Below are 25,938 nucleotides of genomic sequence, written 5' to 3'. Positions count from 1 at the left end.
TCATGACTGCTGGTTTCTGGTGTCTATGGCATGCACTACGATCGCGAAGAGGCATATGCGATCGCGTAAGGTAAGTAGAGCGAGTAACGAATTGTTCTTCGCGTTCGCGGTCATAGTTATGCGATCGCGTACTTTCCTGGACTGGACCATCGCGTTCGCGAGTGGGGCTATGCGTTTGCGTAGAGTTGTTTGAGGGGGGTTGTGAAATGTTATATGCGGTCGCGATAAGTTGGGTTACAAAACATCGCGTTCGCGTGGGCTTGTGTGCGGTCGCGTAGAGGAAAAATACAGAGGCAGTGTGCTTAGCCTTCGCGATCGTGAAGGCACTCCCGCGATCGCGAAGAAGGGTGAACCTGGACTGGACAAAACGTTTTAAAAACGGGATTCCACCATTTTTAACCTCATTTCTTCCATCATTGGGCGATTTTGGAGCTTTTTGAGAGGGAATTTCAACTAGCAACTTGAAGGTAAGTTAATTCTACACACTTTGAGTTAAATACATAGATTATGGGTAGATTATAACTAGTAAATCTTAGAAATCAAAGGTTTAAATGAAAACCCTAGATTTTTATAAAAAACGAGATTTTAACCACGAAAATGGTTATGAAATTGGGTAGAAATTATATATTTGAGTTCTTGAGATTATGGGTAACGTTTTCTTCCAAAAATTTTCGAAATCCGGACACGTGGGCCCAGGGTGAATTTTAGGAATTTTACTGTTTTGGTTAGGGTAATTTATTCAATTGCCTAAATTAGAATTATTGAACATGTATTAATTATTTTGTATAATATTTGGATAGCTTCGGATTTTTTGGCACCGAATTGTGAATTTAACGCGACGTGGTAATCAGAAAGTGAACTTTGAGACGAGGTAAGTCTCTTGGCTAATCTTGTGAGGGGAAAATTACCCCATAGAGTTTAAATTGAATAACTGTTGCTAATTGCGGGGACTACGTACGTACGGGGTGACGAGAGTCCATGCGTAGCTACTATTAATGCTAAAGTCCGGGTAGTTTAGGACTCAAAGCATGAATTTTGTTGTGTAAATTGCATTCCTTGTTTAATTAATATTATTTGATATATATATATATATATATATATATATATATATATATATATATATATATTGTGAACTGTAAGATAAAAGTATTAAAGGATGGAAATCTCATATACCTGATTTTCTGTTTAAATTAATTAATTGTTAAGAGAAATCGTTCTTCCTCCCGAATTTATCTTATAATAAATATTCTCTCCTTCCAGAGGTACATAAGAAAATATCCTCCTTTCTTGTGGAGCGGGCCGAACGCCTCGGCAGGATAGATGCATCTATGGATCGTGTCGCACGTCCCTCGGCAGTGTACACGAAACTCTGGATCGGGCCGTACGACCTCGGCAGAAATCGTGCTTAATAATAATAATTACACGATACTTTGATAGTTTATTTCAGCTTGTGGAGCTATTTGAAATTTGGAAATTATTGAAATTTAAAGAATTTATTTATCTCTGCTTGTTAAGGAAATTATTGTTATTTCTATAAATGAGGCTAATTGATAAATTAAAAAATTATTGGAATTTAAGGAATTTAATTACTTCTGCTGATTCAATAAAATTACTGTTAACTCTGTGAATCACGCTGATATAATTATTTCTATTTTCATGATTACTTAATATTATTGACCCATAGTGAGTGTCAAAGTCGGTCATCTCGTCTCTACCTCTTCGAGATTAGGCTTGATACTTACTGGGTACACGTTGTTTTCATACTCATACTGCACTTGCTGCATATTTTATTGTGCAGGTACATATATGTCTAGTGGTCTTGTGGGCGTAGAGGTGTGGTTAATAATTGTGGGGATATAGGTGAGCTGCATTCTGTATTACGATCCGCAACCAACAGAGTCTCCTTTAGAGATATTATATTTTTCTGTCTAATTTATATTCTGGACAGATGCTGTATTTTAAATTTTAATTCCCTAGTAAATGCTTATGCACTTGTGACACCGGGTTTTGGGAATGGTTGTGAATTGTTTAGAAATTTAGTTACTAAAAATATTTATCATTTACTCTATGAGTTCTATTTTTATTATTTCATTGAAGAAATTTTGATTTCAAAAATACTAAAATGGGTAATTAAGTTAATTGATTATTGTTGGCTTGCCTGACAGTGGTGTCCGGTGCCATTACGGCCTTAATGGATTTTGGGTCGTGACAGGTATGCGAGTCTCACAATGGATCGCAAAATCGCTGCCGAAAACTGGGCTGCGCTGGGCATATCGACGACCATTTTGCGGTCGCACAATGTGTCATTATGCGATCGCACATCTGACTACAGAATCATATTTTTCCAGCCTTTGGTAATTTGGTCATAACTTCTTGTAGAAATATCCAAATGACGAACGGTTTAAAGCGTTGGAAACTAGACACATAGACCTTTATTTTAATAGGTAACACATATTATAACGCTTAAAATCAAGAAAGATATGCTCATTTGAAGTTAGGTCTTGTGCGAACTCACTTGAAACTTTAGTCTTATGAAATTTCCAACTTCTACATTCGATGACGAAACCTATCGAATCAAGTCCGATTGACCTTCAATAGTTTAAAGGAGCGTAAATGCTTAAAATAACTGGCCGGATCATTACAATATCTTACCTAAGACTTTTTGGATAAACGATATTGTTTCGTGTATGTTTCCTTTTGACTCTTTGGTTGCTCCTTCGTGATGAGAACTCTGGTTATATCCTTTTTAAAAGTATAATGCGTATTTGTTCGTGTGATAAAGCATGTTGCAACAAATACAATCCAACATTTAAAATTGTTTGAGTTTGATCTTTATTTATTATCATTGCAAAATACAAGTGTACTGAAAATTACTATTGGACGAATTTAAAAGGATATTCTACATTTTCTGAAGGCGAAAGATGAATTCAGGGATAAACACATACTTGGAAGCAGTTTAACCCATACTGATTTATGCATATATGACGTTATTGTCAAAACCTCTACATACCGTATTTGAACTGTTACATAAGCCATCTGACAGGTCTAAGTTTCTCAGTAGCATGGTATGGACACATTTTTCTTGAAAAAAAGAATTAACATGTATGGCAATAGAAGTTCCTTTGATTGTTATCATCTATCTATCTATCTATCTATCTATCTATCTATCTATCTATCTATCTATCTATCTATCTATCTATCTATCTATCTATCTATATCTATATCTATCTATCTATATTATTATAAAAGTATGAATACCATGTTAGTTTACAAAAAATATCCTTACAATATTAAGCATAATAACTCATAATGAAAGAATATAATGAAAATTTTAGATATTAGTCTTACAATCCTATTAGTATTAGGACATACATGTATACTACATGTTAGCTATGTAAACCAATTACCTTTAGGAATACCAATTACCTTTATTAGGAACACGTAGCCATGTAAACATATTACCTTTTGGATCCTAAATTTACAAAAATTCATTGGTATTAGTTTAGGATTTGGACAATATAATTAGGAGTTGTCAAATATATAGCAATAAAGTATGAATACAATGTTAGTTTACAAAAATATCCTTACAATACTAAGCATAATAACTCATAATGAAAGGATATAATTAAAATTTTAGACATTAGTCTTATAATCCTATTAGTATTAGGACATACATGTATACTACATGTTAGCTATGTAAACGAATTACCTTTAGGAATACCAATTACCTTTATTAGGAACACGTAGCCATGTAAACATATTACCTTTTGGATCCTAAATTTACAAAAATAACATTGGTATTAGTTTAGGATTTGGACAATGTAATTAGGGGTTGTCAAATATAGCAATATTTTAGTTTAATGATAGAATTCTATCATTAGTTGGTATCAGATTCCTAAATATTAGGCAAATTATTATTAGATTACTATTTTATCCAATATGGAACTATCTTTTTGACAAAATATTTAAGGGTATAAAAGCCGATTAACATTTTAAGGATATTTTAGTCGTTCAACATTTAGCGTGAAATATTTGTGCTTTTATAATAATATAAACTAATCATTATGCACGTGCGTTGCACGTAAATCTTTAGTCAGACTCTTATGTGAAAGAACAACTAACTAAATTTATCAACAAATTATTTACAAGATGAAATGATCATTGTAGAGTAATTGACGTGACAAAAATATGACAATCATTTTGAATCTAGAAATTAATGGTATTACATAAACAGAATACTTGAATTCAAAATGATATCGTCTTAACTTACAAAGATGATAAATTTACTTAATTAGTCTCATATGCATTATTAGAGCCACTTTATTGTCATGTAAAAGAAAGATATTTATAGAAACTTGCCCCTGTATTTTTTTCCTTTAAGATTAGATTTTATATTTTAAAAATTATTATTTTTTAATTTTTTATTAATTAATATATTAAAATTAATTCAATTATTTGAATTATGTAGTAACTCATAATATTTAGGAACATAAAGTATGTTATAAAAGATATCTATCTTAATTTAGTTTTTAACTTTATATGAACTATTATAAATTAAGATTTTAAAGGGTTGTAAGATTTTTTTACTTAACTTAAAATGTTATAAATGTTTTTAGAGCTTAATACTAAATTTTTCTTTTATATTTGTAAAAATTTAAGATCCCTAAATTAATTAAATTTTTTCCCTTCTCCAAATAGAACTCAAAATTCTCACGTTCCGGAATTGCCGTACTGAAGGAAAAATTAAGCATATACACTCTTCCTTTTTCAAATACAACACATCGGGAGGAAGAATCTTGTATTGACTTTACAATATGCTACGTAAATCTCCTATTCTCCCACAATTATATTTTTTTTGTAATTAGGAATAATAATTCTTTTTAAAAGAAAATTATGGACATGCCTTTTTAATCCAAGTAGAATCAACTTTGTAGGGTTGGTGTATATGTAGTTTAAGTCGAAAAAGAATTCCATCATTAGGTAATTTACAATTAGATCCTTAAATTATACAAATATTTAAGTGCATAAAAGTCAATTAATATTTTAGTCGTTTAACATTTAGCATAAATTATTCGTGCTTTTATAATAATATAGATATAGATTTATAATAATATAGATAAATAGATATAAATAGATATAGATATAGATAGATATATTTTAGGGTAAAATGGACTCCACAATAAAGTCTTTATTGTGGAAGTTACGTGTGCTCATCCCTCCCGTTAATTTAAACAATTATCGTTCTCCCCCTTTATCCCCTTTATCCTTCACAGTATCTATTTCGTCCTTGTCATTTTTAATTCCCTCTTATATGTAATACTTTTTTTATTTTATATGCTATTTTTACGATTTTACCTATAATTTAAATTATATTATACTTTATCATAAATTGTAATTTAAATTTGTTAAAATTATAAATAGAATAGTCCTTTTATAAATTTATCACAAAGTTTATACACTTTCATGATTTTATTTTAATATAGCGCACGTTAAGTATATGTTTAGTTACATTTTCTTAGTGGTAAATAGATAATCGTTTAGGAGTTTATTATAAAATTTGTGTTTACTTTTAATAATTATAAATTTATGTTACCTGTATTGAGTATATGTCTCTAAGGATTTCATTATTTTTTATTCACGATTGTGTAAATAGATTTATAAAATTTGATTACTAATACTAAAATCATTGATAAGAGCAAATTATTTTATTTTAATTTTTATTCTACTCATCCTTTTCATTATTCAACATTAATAAATTATATACTTGACTGCCATTTTTTATTTTTAAAATGAAATTTAGTTTTCAATATGAAGTAATAATACAAATTTAACATAACATATATGGTAATTAAATGATCTAATGCCTAATAATTCAATAAAGTTTTCAAGATTCACATGCAGAGAAATCAAAAGTACACATGCCAATTGATTGAAGGTTAAAATGTGCTTAGCCATATATTAGAATGACCAAAATAAGAATTTACTAATAATTGAGAAGCCAAAAGTGCTATTATCCCTTCGAGTAAAAATTTTCAATGGGAAATATTATATTTTAAAATAATGGGCCAAATTATAGAATTACTTTTGAAGTAATAATTTATCTATTTTTCTAAGGATATTGTAACATCTCAACTTTATAAGATAATTTTGGTTTTAATATATAGTTTAGAGTAATTTAAAAATAATATTTCAAGGTAAAAATTGAATATTAAAAAAAAAAGGAATCTCACAAAGGCTCACCCTCTCCAATAAGGAAAAGGAAAAATAAAAGACGCGTTTAGTTCCGCGGGTTCAAGAAATAATATACTCATTCCGTTTACTTTTACCCGGCACGTTTTGACTTGTTACGCTTTTAAGAAATAATAAATGAAGTGCATAATTTAATATGATATCCAAATTAATTGATGCATATTTTATTAAATTTGAGAAAATAATTTAAAATTAGTAATAAATATTATGGGTATAAATAAAAATTTATTTTTAGTATATCTGTTTAGTAAAAGTGAAATGAGGGATACCTAAATTAATTGATGCATATTTTATTGAATTTGAAAAGATAAATAAATACTGTACGTATAAATAAAAATTTATTTTTAGCATAAGTTTCAAAGTAAAAGAAAAAATCAAAGGAAATATTTTATATATATATATATATATATATATATATATATATATATATATATATATATATATATATATATATATATATACACACACACACACACACCCCCAACCAGATCAACGTTTCAATTTCTGCGCCACAACTCTGAGCAATCGAAGACGAGAATGGAACCTTCACGCTCTGCGAATTCCGGGTCCAATTCGAAACGAACCTCTAATTCAGTTACTTCAAACCCTCGGAGTAACAGCAACAATCAAAGCAACAAGAAGAGGAAGACGAGTCAGAAGACCCTAGGCATGGCTTGGGGCGCCAATTCTCGCTCTGCTTCTCGTCCTGCCTTCAGTAGTTCACCTTTCTCCAATTTTGGAAGGTAAATATCTTCTTCTTACTCAACTTTGTTTACACTAATCTTGCGAAATTTTAATGTTGTGCTAGGTCACAATCTTGTGAAAATTATTTAGGATCTTTATACACAGTCTTGAATATTTTAACAGTTTAATGGGCGGAAGAGTGTTTTCCTTCTAGTTGACTTCGAATAAGGTGATCATCATGAAGACGGCCACTAGTAGAATGTGTTGATCACAAAGAAATATTATTTTTGTTACTTTACAAGCGTTAATTATTGGCCAAGTGCACTATTTTTTTTTACAATTTTTACTTCATAAATGCACTCCTTCTTCTCGCTTTAGATTTGAATGTATATAGTGCATGCTATGTGTCTTGTTGCTGGTGCGTTGCCCCTGCCAATTTGCTGATCTTATCATTGAACTTTGCTGTAGTTACATGGCCGTGAAGAATCAAAAGCTTAGCGAGCAGTTTGATGCGGAGGCGTCGAGCACTTCTCATAGTGGTCCAATTTCTTCAAAACCTATATTTCATGGCGTTTCCATTTTTGTTGACGGATATACAGTTCCCTCCAGTCAGGTTTAATGCTTTATGGTTTCTTCCTAGTCATTATTTTCGTGATGGGGATTAATGGAATATGATTGCTTGAAATTTTAAGAATTAAAAGATCATGAATCTCATGACGTCGAATGTTGTTTCTTCAGTAGAAAACCTTCTCAAACTTTTGAATTGTCGAAACAAATGATTACTTGTATTCTACTTTTCTGTGACTTTGAGAGTTTCTACTTGTGTAAGAAGAGTTATTCAATCTGCACATAAACCCTTATACAAACATCCATCCTCAGTGCAATCAATACCTTGAGCATAGACTTATCGTATTCGTTTCCGTATTTCACTAGAATTTTTCATAGACTTATCGTATTCGTTTCCGTATTTCACTAGAACTTTTCGTATAGAAGATCAGGGTTGTTTCCCTTGCAGTTTATTGATTTCATCAACTTTTTCAGGAACTTCGAGGATATATGCTGAAGCATGGAGGCCGTTTTGAAAATTATTTTTCTAGGCGTCGTGTTACGCATATAATCTGTAGTATTCTTCCCGACAGTAAGGTCAAGAATTTGAGGTCAGTTGTAAAATCAAGTTCATCAGGTTGTCACTTTCTTATTTTTGTATCTCTGCTGAAATAGAAGTTGTAATTCTTCTTCTTCTAAGATTTGTTTGAATTTGATATAGGTCATTTAGCAGGGGACTTCCAGTAGTCAAACCCACATGGGTGTTGGATTCTGTCGCTGCAAATAAGCTTCTGAATTGTAAGTTTATACTTCCGTGACTTCCTTTTTAATGCAAACGAGCAAGTTGACCACTTGTTTATAAGTTAGCTCTTTATAAACAAGTGGTCAACTTGCTCGTTTGCATTAAAAAGGAAGTCACGGAAGCTATTGAGAGAATCTATGCTTATCCTTCCTCCTAGGCCTCTTTTTATTTGTTGAATTGGCAAAGGGGAATAAAAAGATGAGAACAAGAAACTGCTCTTTTTACGTGTCAGCTAAATGCTTGTATTATATATCTGCATTGCAGTAGTTTACAAGTTCAGGCCCTACCTTCATCTAATCAAGAGTCAATTGAAGGGAAACATGAAAATGCTAACGTACTTGAATCTTAAGAAGACTACCTTGTTACCTTAAGACAAAAAGTTTATTGCGAGGTGCATGCACCTTTGTCAAGTTCTTTATGAGCCTTGGGCTGCTGCATGAGTTTTGTTTCATCATTTTGTTGTAAGCTTTGCTGATTTTATTTTCTTATTCTTTATGTGACTCACATCAGTACTTTCAATTTTCTTTCTAAGTAACATCAGTCCTGTGTTGCCTTCAGGGGTTCCTTATCAGCTTGATCAGCTTGCAAGTGAAGTTAATAACCAGCCTAAGCTATCTGCTTTCTTTACGAAAAACATTTCCGTTTCTGATGATATAGCAACATGTTCAACTGTCCAAGCCACATCTAGTGTTGAGAGTCCAATGTCATATGCTGGACCAATTGAAGATCCTATATCCTATGGAGAGTGGCAATCTGCAGAAGATTTGAAGCCTCGTGATCTAGAATCTAAAGATCTAATGCAAGAGAACTACAATGTAGCTAGAGTTGAAGAGTCAACTTGTAGCGTGGCAATGCAGGAACTGAGTGATGCTGCAAGTGGAGATGGAAGCCATGCTCCATTATCAGCACCTTCCAGTCCTCACAACTGTGCATCAGCTTGTAGCGACTGGACGAGTGATCCTGTTAACGAGGGGCCATCAAATTTAAAGATTCCTAGGTCTCCTAATCAGAAACATTCAACTCTAGTTGATGCTAATTTTGTGGAAAATTACTTTAAGGTACGTATGTTGATAGCTTGATTTTGGTTTTGCTCTTGCTTATCTTGTATTTATCCCCAAAAAACACAATTGCAATGAATGATCTCTACTACCAAGTTCATTTTACTTTTCCTTTGGCATCCAGATTTGTTGGGGCCTTTTGATTCGATGAGATTACCTGCTTTTTCTTGTGGATCTATTAATTTGAATTTTGTTTATTTGCTGCAGCTATGCGTGTCATAACTAGTATATGTATAAATGTATGTATATATTGATAAATAACTGCATAGCGAAATATTAAAAGCAGATAGTGCTGAAGTGGCTGACACATTCCTCATGTGCTTAGCATTCTAGGTTGCATTTCATTGGCACCTGGAGAAACCGGTATCGTAAACGGTTTCCAAGCTCTCCTGGTGGATTTAGATGCTCAAGTTCAGGCCCTAGTTCTTCAGCCACAACAAATAAGACGATCATTATTCATGTGGATATGGTAATTTCTGCTTCGATGATCTGAAAACCTAACTTGTTCTCTTTATGTTGTTATTACTGCTTCTATGTTCTGGCTCCTCTTCCTTCTCACCCTCCTCGAGCTGAAGGAATGTCATGAATGATATACTACTTTACTTCTCTCGTCATGAATGATATACTACTTTACTTCTCTCTGTAGATTATTCTCTGTACTAAAACAACTAATTCAACTTTATTTGTTCAGGATTGCTTTTTTGTGTCTGTGGTCATTAGAAATCGCCCTGAGTTGAAGGATAAACCTGTTGCCATTTGCCATTCAGATAATCCACGTGGAACGGCAGAAATATCGTCAGCGAATTATCCTGCTAGGAGTCATGGTGAGTCTTTCAGCCAGTAATTCTACCTTTTAGTAAACATCATTCTGTGTTGGAAACTTGATTGTCATTCATAGTTTTGTCTCATAGGAGTAAAGGCTGGAATATTTGTCAGAGATGCCAAGTCACGTTGCCCTCACCTAGTCATACTTTCTTACGACTTTGAAGCTTATGAGGAGGTGGTCTTGCTATTCATTTTCTTCTTCTTGTTCTTTTATCCCCTTTTAATTAAATCCTTCCTGTATTTGGATTTGGGTCCTATTGAATCTTATTTGGCTTGCAGGTTGCTGATCGCTTTTATAACATCTTGCACAAGTACTGCAACAAAGTGCAGGTATGGCCTCAGAACTCTTTTTTGAACAACTTTGCTATGTTTGTATCTCTTGATTGGCAGTAGCTACTGAATGCAGGCCGTAAGTTGTGATGAAGCATTTTTAGATGCCACTGATTCTGGAGTAGAGGACATTCAAGCTTTTGTCTCAATGATCAGAAAGGAGATTCTTGATGCGACAGGCTGTAGTGCTAGTGCTGGTATTGGTGGGAATATGCTTATGGCACGTCTTGCCACTAGGACTGCAAAACCTGATGGGCAATGTTACATCCCTGCTGAGAAGGTAGCTTCTGTTCTAGCTGTCTTTTATATGTATGAATTGGGAAGGGCTTATGCCTTTGATTTCTGTCATCTTTATACCTGTATTTTCTACTATATTACAAACTCTATTTTGTAGCTACATATTTATTGGTTACATGTCATTGCTTCTCTTTAACTACGTGAAGTTAATCTCTTCTTACCAATGCATTTTGAATTTCCACGTACTTCTAAAAAGGACATGCCGCAAGTCAATCAGATTTTATAGGCTCCACTGTTGAAAAGTGGATTTTTTGCCAGGGCTTCGACATCCTGTTGCTACATGAGATGTTGGGCTCTTTTTGCTTCACTTTGTTTATGTCTTCATCCTGTTCAAGCATAACCTACAAAATCTGGATTTTAGATGGAAATCAACATGAATCCTTGTTTTTTGTAAGTAAAAAAGAAGTTAACTTTTTTATCAACTTATCAAAAAAAAAAGAAAAAAGAATCCTTGAATTCTTTTATCAAAGGATAAGTCACCGAGATACTATATAGCAAACAGATATTTCTCTTGGCTAGATCGTTGTTGATTAACTTCCGTTCTTCATATCATCTTATATTCTAGTGTCTAATATATGTAGTGGAAAAAGAGGAAAACAAAGACTTGAAGATCATTTTGGAGAAGTAAAATAACCATTGTGATATACTGTGCTGAGTTATCTTGTTGGCTATATCAGGTGGAGGAGCACTTGCGTGAACTTCCAGTAAAAGCACTTCCCGGAATTGGTCATGTGTTGGAAGAGAAGTTGAACAGGAGACAAATTACAACTTGCGGGCAGCTGCGTATGATTTCCAAGGTTTTCATCATTTAGTTTCTTCCTACAATAATTTGGTGACTGCTCTCATGATGTAGATTTTCTGTCTACTTATAGTTTGTGCAGAGCAATCACTGTTTTGCATCTCTGTTGATCTGGTTTCTCTCAGATACGTTCTATTTTATTGCACTTAAAGAAAAACTATAAGAGGACTTCATGAATCACTAAATTTCTTGCTACAAAAGATAGATGATGGAGTCTTCTTGTTCAGTTTATGTTTGTTATATTTGTTCTTGATAAATGGTATTTTATTAAAGATAGTACCAAGAAGGTACTGCAAAAGTACTAAAGGGCGAGTGGCCTAGCTGGAGTGGTAACCTTGGGAACCAAGGTTTGAATTCGAGCTGAGATGACACTTGTTGAATTCTTGCGATCTGCCTCTAGGCTATGGAAAAGGGGGAGGTAGATAGAGTTATTTGATACTGTCAATGGAGGTAGCACGTACTCGGTGGACTAGTCGAGATGCGCACCATCTGCACAAATAATGCCATTCCTTAACAAAAGAGCAATGTCATGTTAAGTCACTTGTTTATGTGCCTTCTCTGTCCATAGCCCTCCATGAAACTTTATTTTCCATTTTTTTTGAAATAAGTTTCATGTTTAACAGGCAATCTCAACTGGATAGCTATCAAACAAAAGTGAGGCTTGTTATTCATAATGCCTCCTTGAGTCAGAGTCCTCTTTGCCACTTGTCCTCCCAGTTTCATGCGCACATTCCCGCCCATGTAAAGTCAAGAATTGTTGGAATCGTCATTAGCTACAGAGCTGATGAAATAGGAGATACATCGTTTATTTAAGGCTGCATTTATGCCTATTTGGCTTTTTCAGCTCCTGGAGTTTATTTCAACTAGCGATGTTTTGTTAAACTCATCGTTAAATATGTTTTCAAATGTAAAATGAGAATATCTTGCCTTACTTCTTGTGAAAACTATGATCTAATCAGTGCTTAAGAAATCCCTTATTCATATGGAGGATGTTCTTTTGAGAAAAAAAGTATGTCGAACACATTACAGCACTTAGATCGCTGGGTGGTTATCTTCTCTTGGAATTGCTCAGGACTTGTTTTCACATTACAGCGCTTGTTGAAACTTGTTACTTTATCAAAAAGAAAAAAGTGCGTGTGTTTGTTTGTATATGAAATCTCCCACTTATTTGTTGTGTTTCCAGGAAACTCTCCAGAAGGACTTTGGTTATAAAACTGGCAGTACGTTATGGAACTATAGTAGAGGGATAGATGATCGGTTGGTTGGCACGATACAGGTTAGGACCACACAGATTATCTTACTGTATAACCCTTTAGTTTGTATACTTTTCCTTTTGGATTGTGTCATAGTCACAACTGATTCGCGAATTCCCATTAACTCCTTTATTTTGCTGTTTCTTATTGTTTTGAATATTCTAGACTTGCTTAATGATTGATGAGTACTTTTTTTGCCTCCTGTGCTTGTTGTTGCTTCTACCTTGCATTCTGGTGCCAATATAAGCAGTCACAAGTAGTATTGGGGTGTGTGTGTGTTTGTGTATGACATTTACAGAGCGAATTTCTGGTTCAGGTTTGAAAATAGTAAGTAGTACATAAACACTTGCATAAGATTTCTGTAGAGATATTAAAAGCAGTTCTAGTACCTGTCCGAAGGAAGCAAAAGCTAGTTACATGCTTTGCGTCTTGCATATCTGCATCATAAAGTTTGTCATTCTTGTTTTGAATCAGTCATGCGGTTCCAAGCCAAATTTATTAAACCTTTCTAGAACCTTTTGCAGGAAAGCAAATCCATTGGTGCAGACGTTAACTGGGGCGTAAGGTTCAAGGATCTGAAAGACGTTAGATCTCCACAAACAATCATTGTGTGTTTACCCTTTATATTAATGCTTATAGGAACTAAACGCCTTCTCAATTCAGGTACAACATTTTCTTTTAAACCTTTGCAAGGAGGTTTCATTACGTTTGCTGGGGTGTGGAGTGAAAGGCCGCAAGTTTACCTTGAAGGTCTCTCTCTCTCTCTCTCTCTCTCTCTCTTTTCTTGCCTTATGAAGCCGATTATTTTTATTTAGATCATACAGAGCTATTTTAGCTGAAACTAGTCAAGAATGCATTCTTACTGGGGTTTTGAATGTGTTGTATGATTGGATGTTCATGCTGTGTTGCACCTAATCTATCAATACAGATAAAGAAAAGGAGGAGTGATGCAGGGGAGCCAGTAAAGTATTTGGGCTGTGGCGTTTGTGATAACTTGAGCCATTCTGTCACGGTATTAGTATTTCTGTGATAACCTTGTGATCTATGTTATCTAACTGGAGAAATTTCTATTTCCTTCCTAGTTTTAATTGCATTGTGGCTATTGTAGGTGCCAATGGCTACGGATAGTGTTGATGTGCTTGAGAGAGTCGTTTCACAGCTCTTTATGACTTCACATATAGGTAACTGCTTTGCTGAAGTCAATGTTACGCTTCAAAATAAAGGTTTGAGTTTGCACCCATGGCTGTGACCTAGTGATCAGTGAACTGCATGCAAGATTGGGGTTCAAATTCTAACGGAGACAAAAAAACACCAGTGATTTCTTAACATATGCCTAAGCCTTGGTTTGCAAAGTTCGGTGCCTGTGTGGCGGGTGTAGTCGAGGTGAACCGCAAGCTGGCCTAGACACCACTCTCGGCGCCAAAAAAATAAAACAACAAGGGTTTAAGTTATATGCACTGATAACGTGAAATTTTTTACACTTTTTGGGCTTTTCTTAGGTAATTTACTTTATTAAGTGTCGATTGATAACTTGATAAAATTTAAGTAATCTCCCGACAACCGGTAAAACTACACTAATAACATTGCTAGTGTGTATAACTTAAATTATTGAAATAAATGTATATGATGAAACTCTATGTATGAGTTGCTTATACCCTTTTTTCTTAGAACAACATCAAAGCAAAACTTTTTATTAAGGTTAATGAATGCAAGAGTAACCAATACGGTATACCTCTAATTTGATAATATTTACTTGGGAGAATGAATGTGAATCATACCAGTTCAAACAATAATTATAAGGTTACCTGTGACACATCTATAGCTAGTGTGGATCGGTGACTATTTATTTGATATATGGTGAGTAACCTGATTATAAAATGAAATGATAGTGTACTTGTTTTTACTTTGGCAGTGCTGTAACTTAAGTCCTTGAAATAAATAAATAAGTTTCATTAAATATGTATGTATGAGTTTTTAGTGCCTTTTCTTAAAGCAAGATTGAAAGGAGAAATCAAATTATAGAGATAAATATGCAAGAATAATCATTACGTCAATTTGTTTGTATTAACTTTGAAATGAGAATGAATGTGAGTGTATCCATGGTTAAAAAAAGGCCTCGATATTTCAAATGGAAATCAATTATGTTTAGTTACATCTTTCTAGGGTGAATCCCAGAATGGGAATAGATTATCTCATGAAATTTTTGTTGATCTCAGTGTCATTCAGTATAAATAGCGTCTTTAGCTATGTTCTCGGGACTAATTAGCTTCGCATTCAAAGTTATGGGCCTTTGTTGTGATTTTTGTCTGGTTTATCCTTGTTGCTTCCTAGTTTTGGTTTTCCATCTTGATACATCTGAGCCAGAGTGATTATCCATTTGCTATGAGAGTCAAACAAATAGTTTTAGACTGTAATTCTTAAATAAGCTTTTTATGCCATATGAAATGCGAAAAGATAGAATTCTATGTGTTCATATTGGTTTTTTGTTCCATGTAAGAGAAAGAAAATTAATCATTTCTTTGTTTAAGAAATAAGCCAAATGCTATGACTTGTAGGTTACCTTGTTTTCTGCTTCTAATATGACTGCCGCTTTAACTGTTGCTGTGCAGATGTGGACGGCATAAGAGGCATGGGATTGCAGGTCTCAAAGCTTGAAACTGCGGATAGTTCCAAGCAAGGTTTTTGTTCTGACAAGAATTGTCTTTCTAGTTACTTTCCCTTTCCTGTAAAAATGCTTGTGATTTCTTTGTGTTTGATATATCTATCTCTAGGCCAGTTATGATGTTTTGATGATGACAGTATGCCATTTATGAACTGGTTTTTATTACTTTCATTGACGTATATCCAGGGAAAGAGAGATATTCCATCAGATCTTGGCTCACTGCTGCCTCTACTAAGACCGGCCACAACAGAAGCAGTAGTCATGAAAAAGGTGTTGATGCAGGTTTGACTTCCCTAATTGCTTGCTTTGGTTCTGTCCAAATATTTATTGCCTCTGATCATGCCTATTATTGTATGATTGAAGTATTGTTAATTAAACTGGTACTGTAATTCCATGGTGGTTGCATTGGCTGTGTTCTAGCTCATGAAAGGTTTTTATAGGAATCTCTTTAATTTGCGTGTCCTAGAAATACTTGAGGACATCATAATTTGTTGTCTTAGATTGTTTTGCTCCTTTCTCTGGCCACACAAGAGAAACTTAATAGGATTTTTATCGCTGCAGCACTGATGGATGTGAAATCTATTATTTAATGCTTCTGTTAAATATTTGAGTATGATAGTTTTATGTTGCATCATTTCAACTTATTCCAACATATGTTTCTGTGTTTTCAACAAATTATTAACTAAAAAGTATCACCAAACATGTATTGAATTCATGCTCCACTGATGACATGCTGATTTATTGAAATCATGCTCCACTGATGACATGCTGGACTATTTGGATTCAATCTACTTCTCTGATACTGCAGATAATGGTAAAAACGGTGTTGATGAACGTCAGGTTCAGTTGCAGGGCGATTCAAGTACACCTTTTATTGAAATGACTGAAGCGTCACCCTCTGTTACTGCTGGTTCTGGACAGAGGGGAACTCTTCCTCCTATGAATGAGCTTGATATAGGAGTTATAGAGTCTCTTCCTCCTGAGGTCTTTTCAGAAATTAATGACATGTATGATGGAAAATTGGCTCATTTTATTACTGAAAAGAGAAGCAAAGGTGAATATACATTCCCTAAAATTACAGAAGTTTGTTTACAACAATTAGCTTATGTATATTTCATGTTGTTATAAGCTTTTGCCTCAATTCTCATATCTTTTAAATTTGGTGTATCAGAAAAAGAAAACATATCTTTTGCTTGCCCTGCTGCATCAGGTGAAGCTTTTGCTGCATGTGAGGTATCTTCTCCATTTTTTCTTTTCTTGGGCTGGCTTAGTATTTCCTAGTTTAATTTCAATGATGGTTATCTTGTTTCTACGACTTAATAGTGTTGATTTCTGGTGGCTATTACAGGAGCAGCAGTATAATGAAGAGGAAATCCAAGCGGTGGTCTCTTGTCCTAATAAGCTTTTTGTTGGTATGAAAAGTGAGCCAGTTTCTGATGCTAGTGTACCAAATCTGGACTTGATTAGTAATGCTCCCGTCTCAGGAGACAGCGGTCTAATGCCCTCTTCTCTAAGTCAAGTAGACACCTCGGTTTTTCAAGAATTGCCTGAGGACTTGAAGACAGATATTCTTGAACTCCTTCCTGCACACAGGAACACTGAATCATCACTAGATGCTTCCTTGGTATGTGCTAATAATCAGAGCAGTACAGGTCCTTCTATTTCAAGCATTGACTTGTGGGTTGGAGATCCACCAGAATGGATTGACATATTCAAAGCCAGCAACTGTCAGATTTTGTGGATTTTGGCAGAGATGTATCAAAGAGCAGGGGCAAAAAAACAGTTATCTTCTGTATTGCAGAGGACTATGTCTCAGATTTATATTCTCCCGGATGTGGGCACTGATGGATGGGCTGAGGCTGTTAGTTGCTTATGCGAGCTTATCAAGCAGTATTTAAAATTAAAAATTTCAACAGATATTGAAGAGGTTTACATTTGTTCTTGCCTTTTAAGAAGGTATATACTAGAGACTACCGATGCATACATCCAAGTTATCTGCAGTATATATGTTCATTTTCTTCAGCACATTTCTTTTATAGGCACTTGCTTTTGTATTTCTCTTCCTCAGCGTCATCTTAAATTTTCTTTCTTGATGTTATTGTAAAACATGCAGAATCCAAGATGATGAGAAAGTTAGACAGCCACTTAATGTAGCTTTTCAAGTAAAAATTTGAAGGACACAGAATGGCAGACTTGTGGTCTTGCCCTTTTATAATAAAAAAGAAATATATTGCTGTTATTTTTGGAAAGGTTAAGTATAAATATGGGAGGAAGGGCTGTACTGTCCAAGAGAAACTAAGGATAGAGTACTAGGTCTTCGAAGATTCATGTAGGCTTCTCCTGTCGTTAACCTTTCACTTGGCGACATTCCCCACAACAGCTGGTGACGAAGTTCTTAGATAATAACTGAAGGGACTCTTGAGTCTTTTCTACTTCTTTCTTCTTTGTCCTTTTTCAGGTGCTTTTGGTAAATACATCTTCTAGCACAATGATGACATAGGCCTTCATACGCCTCATAAGATGATCTTTGTTGTTTGGATCAATGGTAGTGGAGGTAGAAATTTATATATAAGGGATTCAAAAAATACAATGTGACTGTTGATTTTTGAATTTGAGACCTAAAGCAACTTTTGGATCCCTTTTGTTGCTTATTATTTTTTGATAACCGTGGTGTCCGGGTCAGCTTGCGCACACCTCGACTAATTCCACGGGATACCTGCTACCTCCCACTAGCAACATGTACCAGGTAACTCTATCCACCAAGGCTTGGATAGATGGGAAGAAATCACCTAGTGTTTTTTGTCTCCGCTGGGAATTGAACCTTAGACCTCATGGTTCTAACCCACTTCATTGACCACTAGGCCACACCCTTGGGTGCCCCATTATTGCTTATATATAACCAAAAAAAATCGTTTTTACCTTATTTACACAGTATAAATTTTCAACAATGAGGATTCTGTTGAGAAACCCCTCCCCTCCACCTAATTCCGCCACTGGTTTGGACATTTTGGAATTTTTGTACATTGTTTTGATAATATTTACCTACTTTACTGCAAGTGGCAGCACAAGTAAACATGGTTGGAAAGTGCAACAGGGCTAATACATTTTTTATTTTTATTATGAATGAAGGGCCGGTCTAACGTTATTGAAATTGTGACATCAGGTTGACTGCAAGGTCAAAGATTTTCGTAGAAGTGTACAACAACATGCTTCCTCATTTTCAGGTACCATAAGTAGTTCCATTTTGTTTTTCTTGTTGAGATAGGTGTATCCATCATTATAGCGTTTAGAATCAGTTTTAACAGTGAATTCGGGAGCTAGCCTGATAAAGTTTTTGAAACCATCGGTTTAGATGCATCGCATTCTATTTCACTAGTAAATTCAAGTTTATATTCTGTTATAACAGTGAATTCGTGAGCTAGCCTGATAAAGTTTTTATCTCAATTTGTAGGCATCGGTTAGTGAGAGCTATGGTGGCAGCTTTTGTATAGCCTCTGTGATGGAGTGATGCGTGGCATGCCTTCTTTGCCAAGTAAAAGTCTCAGGTGCTCTACATCTACAAGTCCGCATTCTGTGAGAACTATGGGGGCAGCTTTTGTATAGCCTCTGTGATGGAGTGATGCGTGGCATGCCTTCTTTGCCAAGTAAAAGTCTCAGGTGCTCTACATCTACAAGTCCGCATTCTGTTTTCTCACGTGCTCCGCTTGTAAATTGGATATAGTTGCAAAGGACCTCTGGTATAAGAAGTCACACCTGGTCTAACAGAGGATCATGCGATTATTTATTGGTTTCACATGAAGTTAGAAGAGCCCCGTTATCTTTGATGTCCTGTCTTCCAAGATAGTGACTTCGGTCATGCAGGTGAGCACTTATTCATTCTACACTAGCAATCTTGCTTTTGAATTTCCTGAAGCATGACTAGTTTATTCATGAGCTTTTAATGAAAATGTGAACACTCTATATTAGCAATCTTGCTTTTGACTTCCCTGGCAATTCACTTATTGAATATGTATGTTCTCCTTTTTCTTGATTTTCCACACTATTCTTCCACTTTTCATAGTACCGAGTCTTACTTACGTGTTATTGTTATTGCTTTTCATCTGTTTTCTGGTACTTATGATGCTGTTATTATTTCTATGGTTTCGGTACTGATATATTGTCTTTTTTGTCTCCTTGAGCTGAGGGTCTATCAGAAACAGCCTCTCTACCCCCTTGGGATAGGGGTAAGGCCTGCGTACACTCTACCCTCCCCGGACTCCACTTGTGGGATTTTATTGGGTTGTTGTTGTCCTTTTTCTTGATTTCTCTTCTTCCCCTCCTCATATGCCTCGAAAGGACCTAGATCTGTCATGACCTCTTTAAGATTTCTGAAGCTCTGAAGTATTTCCTTTTTTGTCGAGGATTTTGTAAACTTCTGCGGTCATTGTAATGCAAGATCTGATAGAGACGGTTATTTGTAATCCACATCTCATTTGCCAAATTCTGTGTCTTCATTTCATTTTCATATATTACTTCAAGTACTTACATCTTTCACCAATTCCTTTTTTATGCTTCTAAACAGAGAGTTGAAATCCTAATCATACAGAGTGGGGGTATATTGGGTCTGAAAGACTCCCCAGGTTAAGCTGACAGAGCTGGAGATCATGGTAGGTACCTGTGTTTTGACTATGTTGCTTCCAATTCTTATAGGTATACATCCCAATTCTTGTAGGTATACATTTGTCTTTCCTCTTTGCTTGAAGTTACATATGACTCTATTTCTCTTTGATTGTGAATAATAATTTTGTAGTCTGACTGCTGTCTCTTTTCTGTTAGGTGGTTGCTTTCAGTGTTGGATGCACATACGTGCACCTGACGGATGGTGAAGGATCTGAGATTTTGTTTTTAGGGGAGTTTAAACCCTCTATTCACACACTGTAACTGCTACTGAAGACCGTAAGCAATAAAGTGGGTTGATGAGGTGAAAAACTGTTCTCTTTAAATTTTAGCATTGTGAACTAATATCTGGAAGAATGATGCGTTCTTGCTAAACAATAAAAAATCAAGTTCATCATCAACTGGGAATGGTTCCTTTGTGCGACACTACTTTTGCACAGGCTGGTTTCTGTAGGTTTGCTGAGCTTTAGGGGTAAACCATTTGTTACAATCACAAAACTTGAAATGCAAATTGGATCTTTGAAAGGTATAATAAATGAACGATAAACTTCAAGATTAGTTGGAAAATCATCCAGGAAAGGGAAGAACGAGAGAATTTTCGGCACTTTCCTGATATATTAAGTACTACTATTTAAGCAGGGGTGTACATGGATTGGGTTGGTTCGGTATTTATCAAAACCAAACCAAGCCAAATCAACTATATCGGTTTGGATTGGTTCGATTTTGTCGGATTTTTCGGGTTTTTTTTTACATGAATATATATTATTCAATCTTACTTTGTTAAATTTTTTATAAGTAAATATATGTTTAGTGAAAATTGACAAACATATGATCTATTTAGGGATGGCAAGCGGTGCAGGGCGGGTTTTCTATTAACCTGCAAAAATTTAACCCGCCCCGTCCCGCATAGCAGTTGAATCCGCGTTTACCCGTCTCGCATCCACACCCGCGTCCACCCGCCCCGCTCCGCATAAATGTTTTTTTTTTCATTTTGTTAGTTTTAAATTTTTTTTTTTTAATCTTTTGGCTAGAATTTTTTCTACACTTTTACTATATTTACTCGTGCTTTTTATTAATTCTAACGATTACGGAGTACTTTAGTTGTGGAAAGAAGAAGATAAGATACTTACGAGAATTAAATCATGCACATATGCAATAAAAGTAACTTAAAAAAGTTTTTGATATCATAATACCTCTTTGTTTTTTAATTTTTTATATTTGATAAAAATATATATGTTAATTTTAGGAAAAAGATCCAGTCAAGTAATATCGCCTCAAGTAATATTCAATGAACATTTAGATTTATGCCATGTGGATCATAAAATAATTAATGGCAAGATTCATTTTATTCCTATATTTATCGATCAACAACAACCCAGTAAAATTCCACTAATGGGGTTTGGGGAGGGTAGTGTGTACGCAGACCTTACCCCTACCCCGAAGGAGTAGAGAGGCTGTTTCCGAAAGACCCTCGGCTCAAAAAAAAAAGGACAAAAGGGCAAAAAAGAGAATATTAGTATCACAACAACAATCATAGGATAAATAGAAACACCATGAAATCCAGAAGAAGGATGCAAAGCAAAGGGAGACAATATTAGTAAATATTAGTATAACCACAACAATCATAACAACAATAGGTACACCATGAAATCTAGAAGAAAGATGCAAAGAAAAAGCGATAGCTAGTAAATAGGACATGCATTGAAAAGTGAAATAGTAAGCCACAATATTACCAGTAGCTATCTCAGACAAAAACCCTACATGACTAGTCCCACAATGGTACGAAGTAAGGCACGACTCAACTACCTCATAACCTACAACCCTAATACTCGACCTCCACATCTTCCTATCTAGTGTCATGTCTTAGGAAATCTGGAGTCTCGCCATATCCTGCCTGATCACCTCTCCCCAATACTTCTTAGGCCGCCCTCTACCTCTTCTCGTGCCCTCCACAACCAGCTGCTCACACCTCCGTACCAGAGCATCTAGGCTTCTCCTCTGAACATGTCCGAATCATCGATCAGAAGAACTGATATTGGCAAAAATTACTAACAACAGTCATTAAGATTAATCATGTTTCTTACTTCTAAAATGCAAAATAAAGCAAAATATGGGCAGCAGATGAATTTTCCGAAGAATCGTTGTTAAGAAATTTGATAATATTTGGCACCAAGCACATAGAAAAGATGGATACTTGTATTTGTAATTTTGAGTTATTATTTGTAAAATTGCTTTCGAAAAATGGAAGAATTATATGCACTGCATTTTACTTTATTTTGCTTCAATATATTATGTGGAATCAATTTCATTGTCAGAGAGTCAGAAATTTGAGTTTCCTTCTTTGATGAAGTTTTTAAATCCGCACCCGCACCACACCCACATAGATTTAAATTTTTTATTCTGACCCGCCCCGCACCCGCATATGTTTAAACCCGCACCGCCCCGCATGCGTCTAAACCTGCCTCGCCCTGCACCCGTACCGCTCCATTGCCATCCCTAGATCTATTAACATACTTATGGGAGAATTTTCTTAATTACAATAAATTTTTGTTGATGTACATTTTTAAGGTTAACTGAATTTAATAATTAAACATAAAAATTAATATGATGCCTATATAATGATGTGTTCTATTTAATTTTAAATTATCGAAATACCACTTCAAATTTGGATATAATAATTTAATAGACCTTGACATATGGATATGGAAGAACAAAGAGATTGACGCATTTCAAACACTTGATAAGAAAGTAATCATACAAAATCATTATTTAAAGTTAATAAAAATAGAGCACTTCATATTTAACTAAATATTACATCCTATAAGAGAATCACAAATATTTTAAAATATTTTTTAAAGAAAATTCCACGAGAAATCTTAAAAGTATATATAAAATTTATATATTTATATGTCGGTTTGGTTCGAGTTTTTTTACTCAATACCAAACCAAATCAAACCAAACTTAATCGGGTTTTTTAATCGATTTGGTTTGATTTTTTGATTTGGTGCGATTTTTCGATTATGTTTGTACACCGTACTATTAAGTATGAAACGTTTATTTTTTTTCCTTTTTCGTTGAGTGGAACAAAGCACCTTCAATTTGCCGAACAAGTACTTATTTTAAGGGCCATTGAAGTTATTAATTGTACTAGATGGACAACATGTAATGTTTCAATCTCCACCTTGCCCAAAACTAAAGCCGAGATGATTTGCTCCAAATCAGTCTTGCGCATGCTAATATTTTACGTTTCGCAATGGCATTTTTCAAACAGCGTGCAATATATGTAGGACTGTTGGACCCAGTTAAAAGTTGAAATCGCACAATTGGTGTTCGAAAACTTTGATTTGAACACACTGCACAGCGGCCCAACATATATTTGTAAAATGCTTGCATATCTCGCTTCCATGGATTTGTTAATCATATTGGTTGAATTTTAAATTTTGTCTCAACACGTCGTCAAAGTTCACATATCTGACTTGAGATCACCGGCTTCTGTAGTGGCTGGTGAAAAAAAGTGTACAGCTTATTGAGAATTGGACTTTGTAAAAGGCAAGAATGTCGTGACAAGGACCTTTTTCAATAGGAATCCATGCTACAAAAGAAAGTGAGACAACCAATTTGTGTGTGGCGCTAGAAAATATGAGTTTTGCATTTGAAAAGTAGATAGGATAGGAAGAAAGGAAGCACGGCTCAACCAATGTGTTCCTGGGATTAGGTCATGAAAGTCTTTATAGGTTATTGATCATTCTTTGGTCTTAAAAAGCCAATGTGAAAGACCCACTTGAAAAAGCTATATCTTGTAGCTGAGCTAACCGCAAATCCTTTCAAGAATGGATATAAAATATATTTTTTACCTTATTCCATTGTATACCCTACTTTTACATTATAAATATTGTGATCTGTAATCTTCTTTTTAGTTTTTAAATATTAAAATTAACATCCGAAAAATTGGACACAAAAATTAATTAATATTTTGACTTAGTGCACCCCATTATATCATCCTCTTAAGATTCGTGGAGGAATATTATTTACGACGAATGGCCAAATATACCTCTGTACTTTCGAAAATGGTCTAAAAATATCCCTCGTTATACTATTGGGCTATATATACCCTTCCCGTCATACTTTGGAACAAATATACCCTTATTTTGGATGGAGTGACACGTGTCAGCACCAGATGAAAACGACCCATTTCTTTTTTTTTTTTACCCAATCCATTTTAAAAAATCCACCACCCGACCCGTTTTAAAATTTAATTTTTTTAAAGCATATATTTTGTAAAAACTGATTTTTTTTTTTGTAAAAACAAAAAAAAAAAAGAAATTTGCAAAATATATATTTTTAAGTCTTTTCAGTTTTTTTAAAGTATTTTTTTTTGTAAAAACTGAAAAAAAATATTTTTTTAAAAAATACTTTAAAAACTGAAAAATATATATTCTGTAAAAATTGAAAAAAAAGAAATTTGCAAAATATATATTTTTAAGTCTTTTTATTTTTTTTAAAGTATTCTTTTTGTATAAACTGAAAAAAAAATATTTTTTTTAAAAACTGAAAAAAAAACTCTCCTAAAGCAGTGGACTACATATGCATTAGTTTTAAAAAAATAAAAATATTTTGCAAAATCTTTTTTTTTTCCAGTTTTTACAAAAAAATACTTATTTTATTTTCCAGTTTTTACAAAAAACATACTTTAAAAAAACTGAAAAGACATAAAAATATATATTTTGCAACTTTTTTTTTTTCAATTTTTACAAAAAAAAACTCAGTTTTTACAAAATATATGCTTTAAAAAAATTGAATTTTAAAACGGGTCGGGTGGTGAGTTTTTTAAAACGGATCGGATAAAAAAAAGAAATGGGTCATTTTCATCTGGTGTTGACACGTGGCACTCCATCCAAATAAGAGTATATTTGTTCCAAAGTATGACGGGAAGGGTATATATAGCCCAATAATATATCGAAGAATATTTTTAGACCATTTTCAAAAGTAGAAAAATATATTTGGCCCTTGCCGTATTATTTAATGTCCCATTGTTTGACATGCCCGCATTCAAATCCTAGCATGGTTTATCGTTTTCAAACCAAGAATTCAAACTTATGAAAAAAGGTTTTCTCCGCCTTGGCATAAGTCAATGTACTACGATAACCAAAGTCAAAGAGACATACCTTTCTTGCACTTCTACGTAACCAACCCCTTGCTACTTTGTCACCTTTATATAGTGACGAACTATTTCTTTCTGAAATGCAAACAACCAGAACAATTAGAATTACTTCTGTTCTATTTTACTATAGCAATTTTGGATTTGCATGTCACCGCTGTCTTGCAAGTGCTCGTCTTAAACCCCAAAACCGCACAAGAAATTAATAGATAACACGTAAAATGAAGTGTTTCAACTCTTTTTTAGCTGCTCTAAAAGCCTTGGCAATGATCCTCGTTTTTGTGTGGCTTTCAAAATCCATGCAGGTGGAAGGGTCAAGAAACCTTAAGGAATTACAATATTCTTTCTCTTCATCAATGGTAGAGCATTTAGTGATAGAGAGAGCATATTCTGGGCCAAGTCATCGTGGACGAGGTCATTAGCTTCAAGTTTCTTTCCTCTTTTATTCCAAATATCCAAAACTTTTGGATAGGAGAACATCTCATGGAGTTGCCTGAAATCACAAGAGATAGAGGCGCGCGTCAGTGGCGGACCCAGAATTTTTATCAAGCGGGTTCAAAATACGAAGAAGCAAATATATAAAGAGGTCAATAAAAAAATATATTAATAAAATATATTA

General features: G+C 34.3%; 1 protein-coding gene across 5 annotated transcripts; it reads left to right on the top strand.

Annotated features, from left to right (window-relative positions):
- The first annotated feature begins 6,731 nt into the window (after positions 1-6,731).
- On the top strand, positions 6,732-20,562 carry LOC107827331 (DNA repair protein REV1). 5 transcript variants are annotated; one of them, XM_075238175.1, is made up of 26 exons: positions 6,732-6,992; positions 7,402-7,546; positions 7,975-8,090; positions 8,201-8,277; positions 8,840-9,339; positions 9,665-9,808; positions 10,031-10,163; positions 10,251-10,339; positions 10,444-10,494; positions 10,571-10,774; positions 11,469-11,588; positions 12,774-12,866; positions 13,368-13,427; positions 13,507-13,593; positions 13,772-13,855; positions 13,952-14,024; positions 15,453-15,521; positions 15,692-15,787; positions 16,314-16,559; positions 16,677-16,738; positions 16,854-16,917; positions 16,990-17,461; positions 18,669-18,729; positions 18,957-19,366; positions 20,067-20,151; positions 20,321-20,562. In XM_075238175.1, exons 1-24 carry the CDS (start codon positions 6,787-6,789, stop codon positions 19,011-19,013), a joined length of 3,309 nt encoding a protein of 1,102 aa, XP_075094276.1. In that variant the 5' UTR covers positions 6,732-6,786; the 3' UTR covers positions 19,014-19,366; positions 20,067-20,151; positions 20,321-20,562. The 5 variants fall into 5 exon arrangements, with proteins under 5 accessions (XP_075094276.1, XP_016509914.2, XP_016509915.2 ...); XM_016654428.2 differs by having other exon boundaries at positions 16,854-17,461; XM_016654429.2 differs by having other exon boundaries at positions 16,854-17,461; positions 20,067-20,194.
- Positions 20,563-25,938: the final 5,376 nt, after the last annotated feature.

This window comes from Nicotiana tabacum, chromosome 19 (assembly GCF_000715075.1).
Source record: "Nicotiana tabacum cultivar K326 chromosome 19, ASM71507v2, whole genome shotgun sequence".
NCBI lineage: Eukaryota > Viridiplantae > Streptophyta > Magnoliopsida > Solanales > Solanaceae > Nicotiana > Nicotiana tabacum.
This window is presented reverse-complemented; position numbering and strand designations above follow the sequence as displayed.

Excerpts from the sequence above, each read along its gene's own strand:
- LOC107827331 (XM_016654428.2), top strand. The coding sequence starts at position 6,787 with ATGGAACCTTCACGCTCTGCGAATTCCGGGTCCAATTCGAAACGAACC. Across the intron at positions 9,340-9,664 it reads TTGTGGAAAATTACTTTAAG|CATTCTAGGTTGCATTTCAT; the intron begins GTACGTATGTTG and ends TCATGTGCTTAG. Across the intron at positions 10,340-10,443 it reads ACTTTGAAGCTTATGAGGAG|GTTGCTGATCGCTTTTATAA; the intron begins GTGGTCTTGCTA and ends TTTGGCTTGCAG.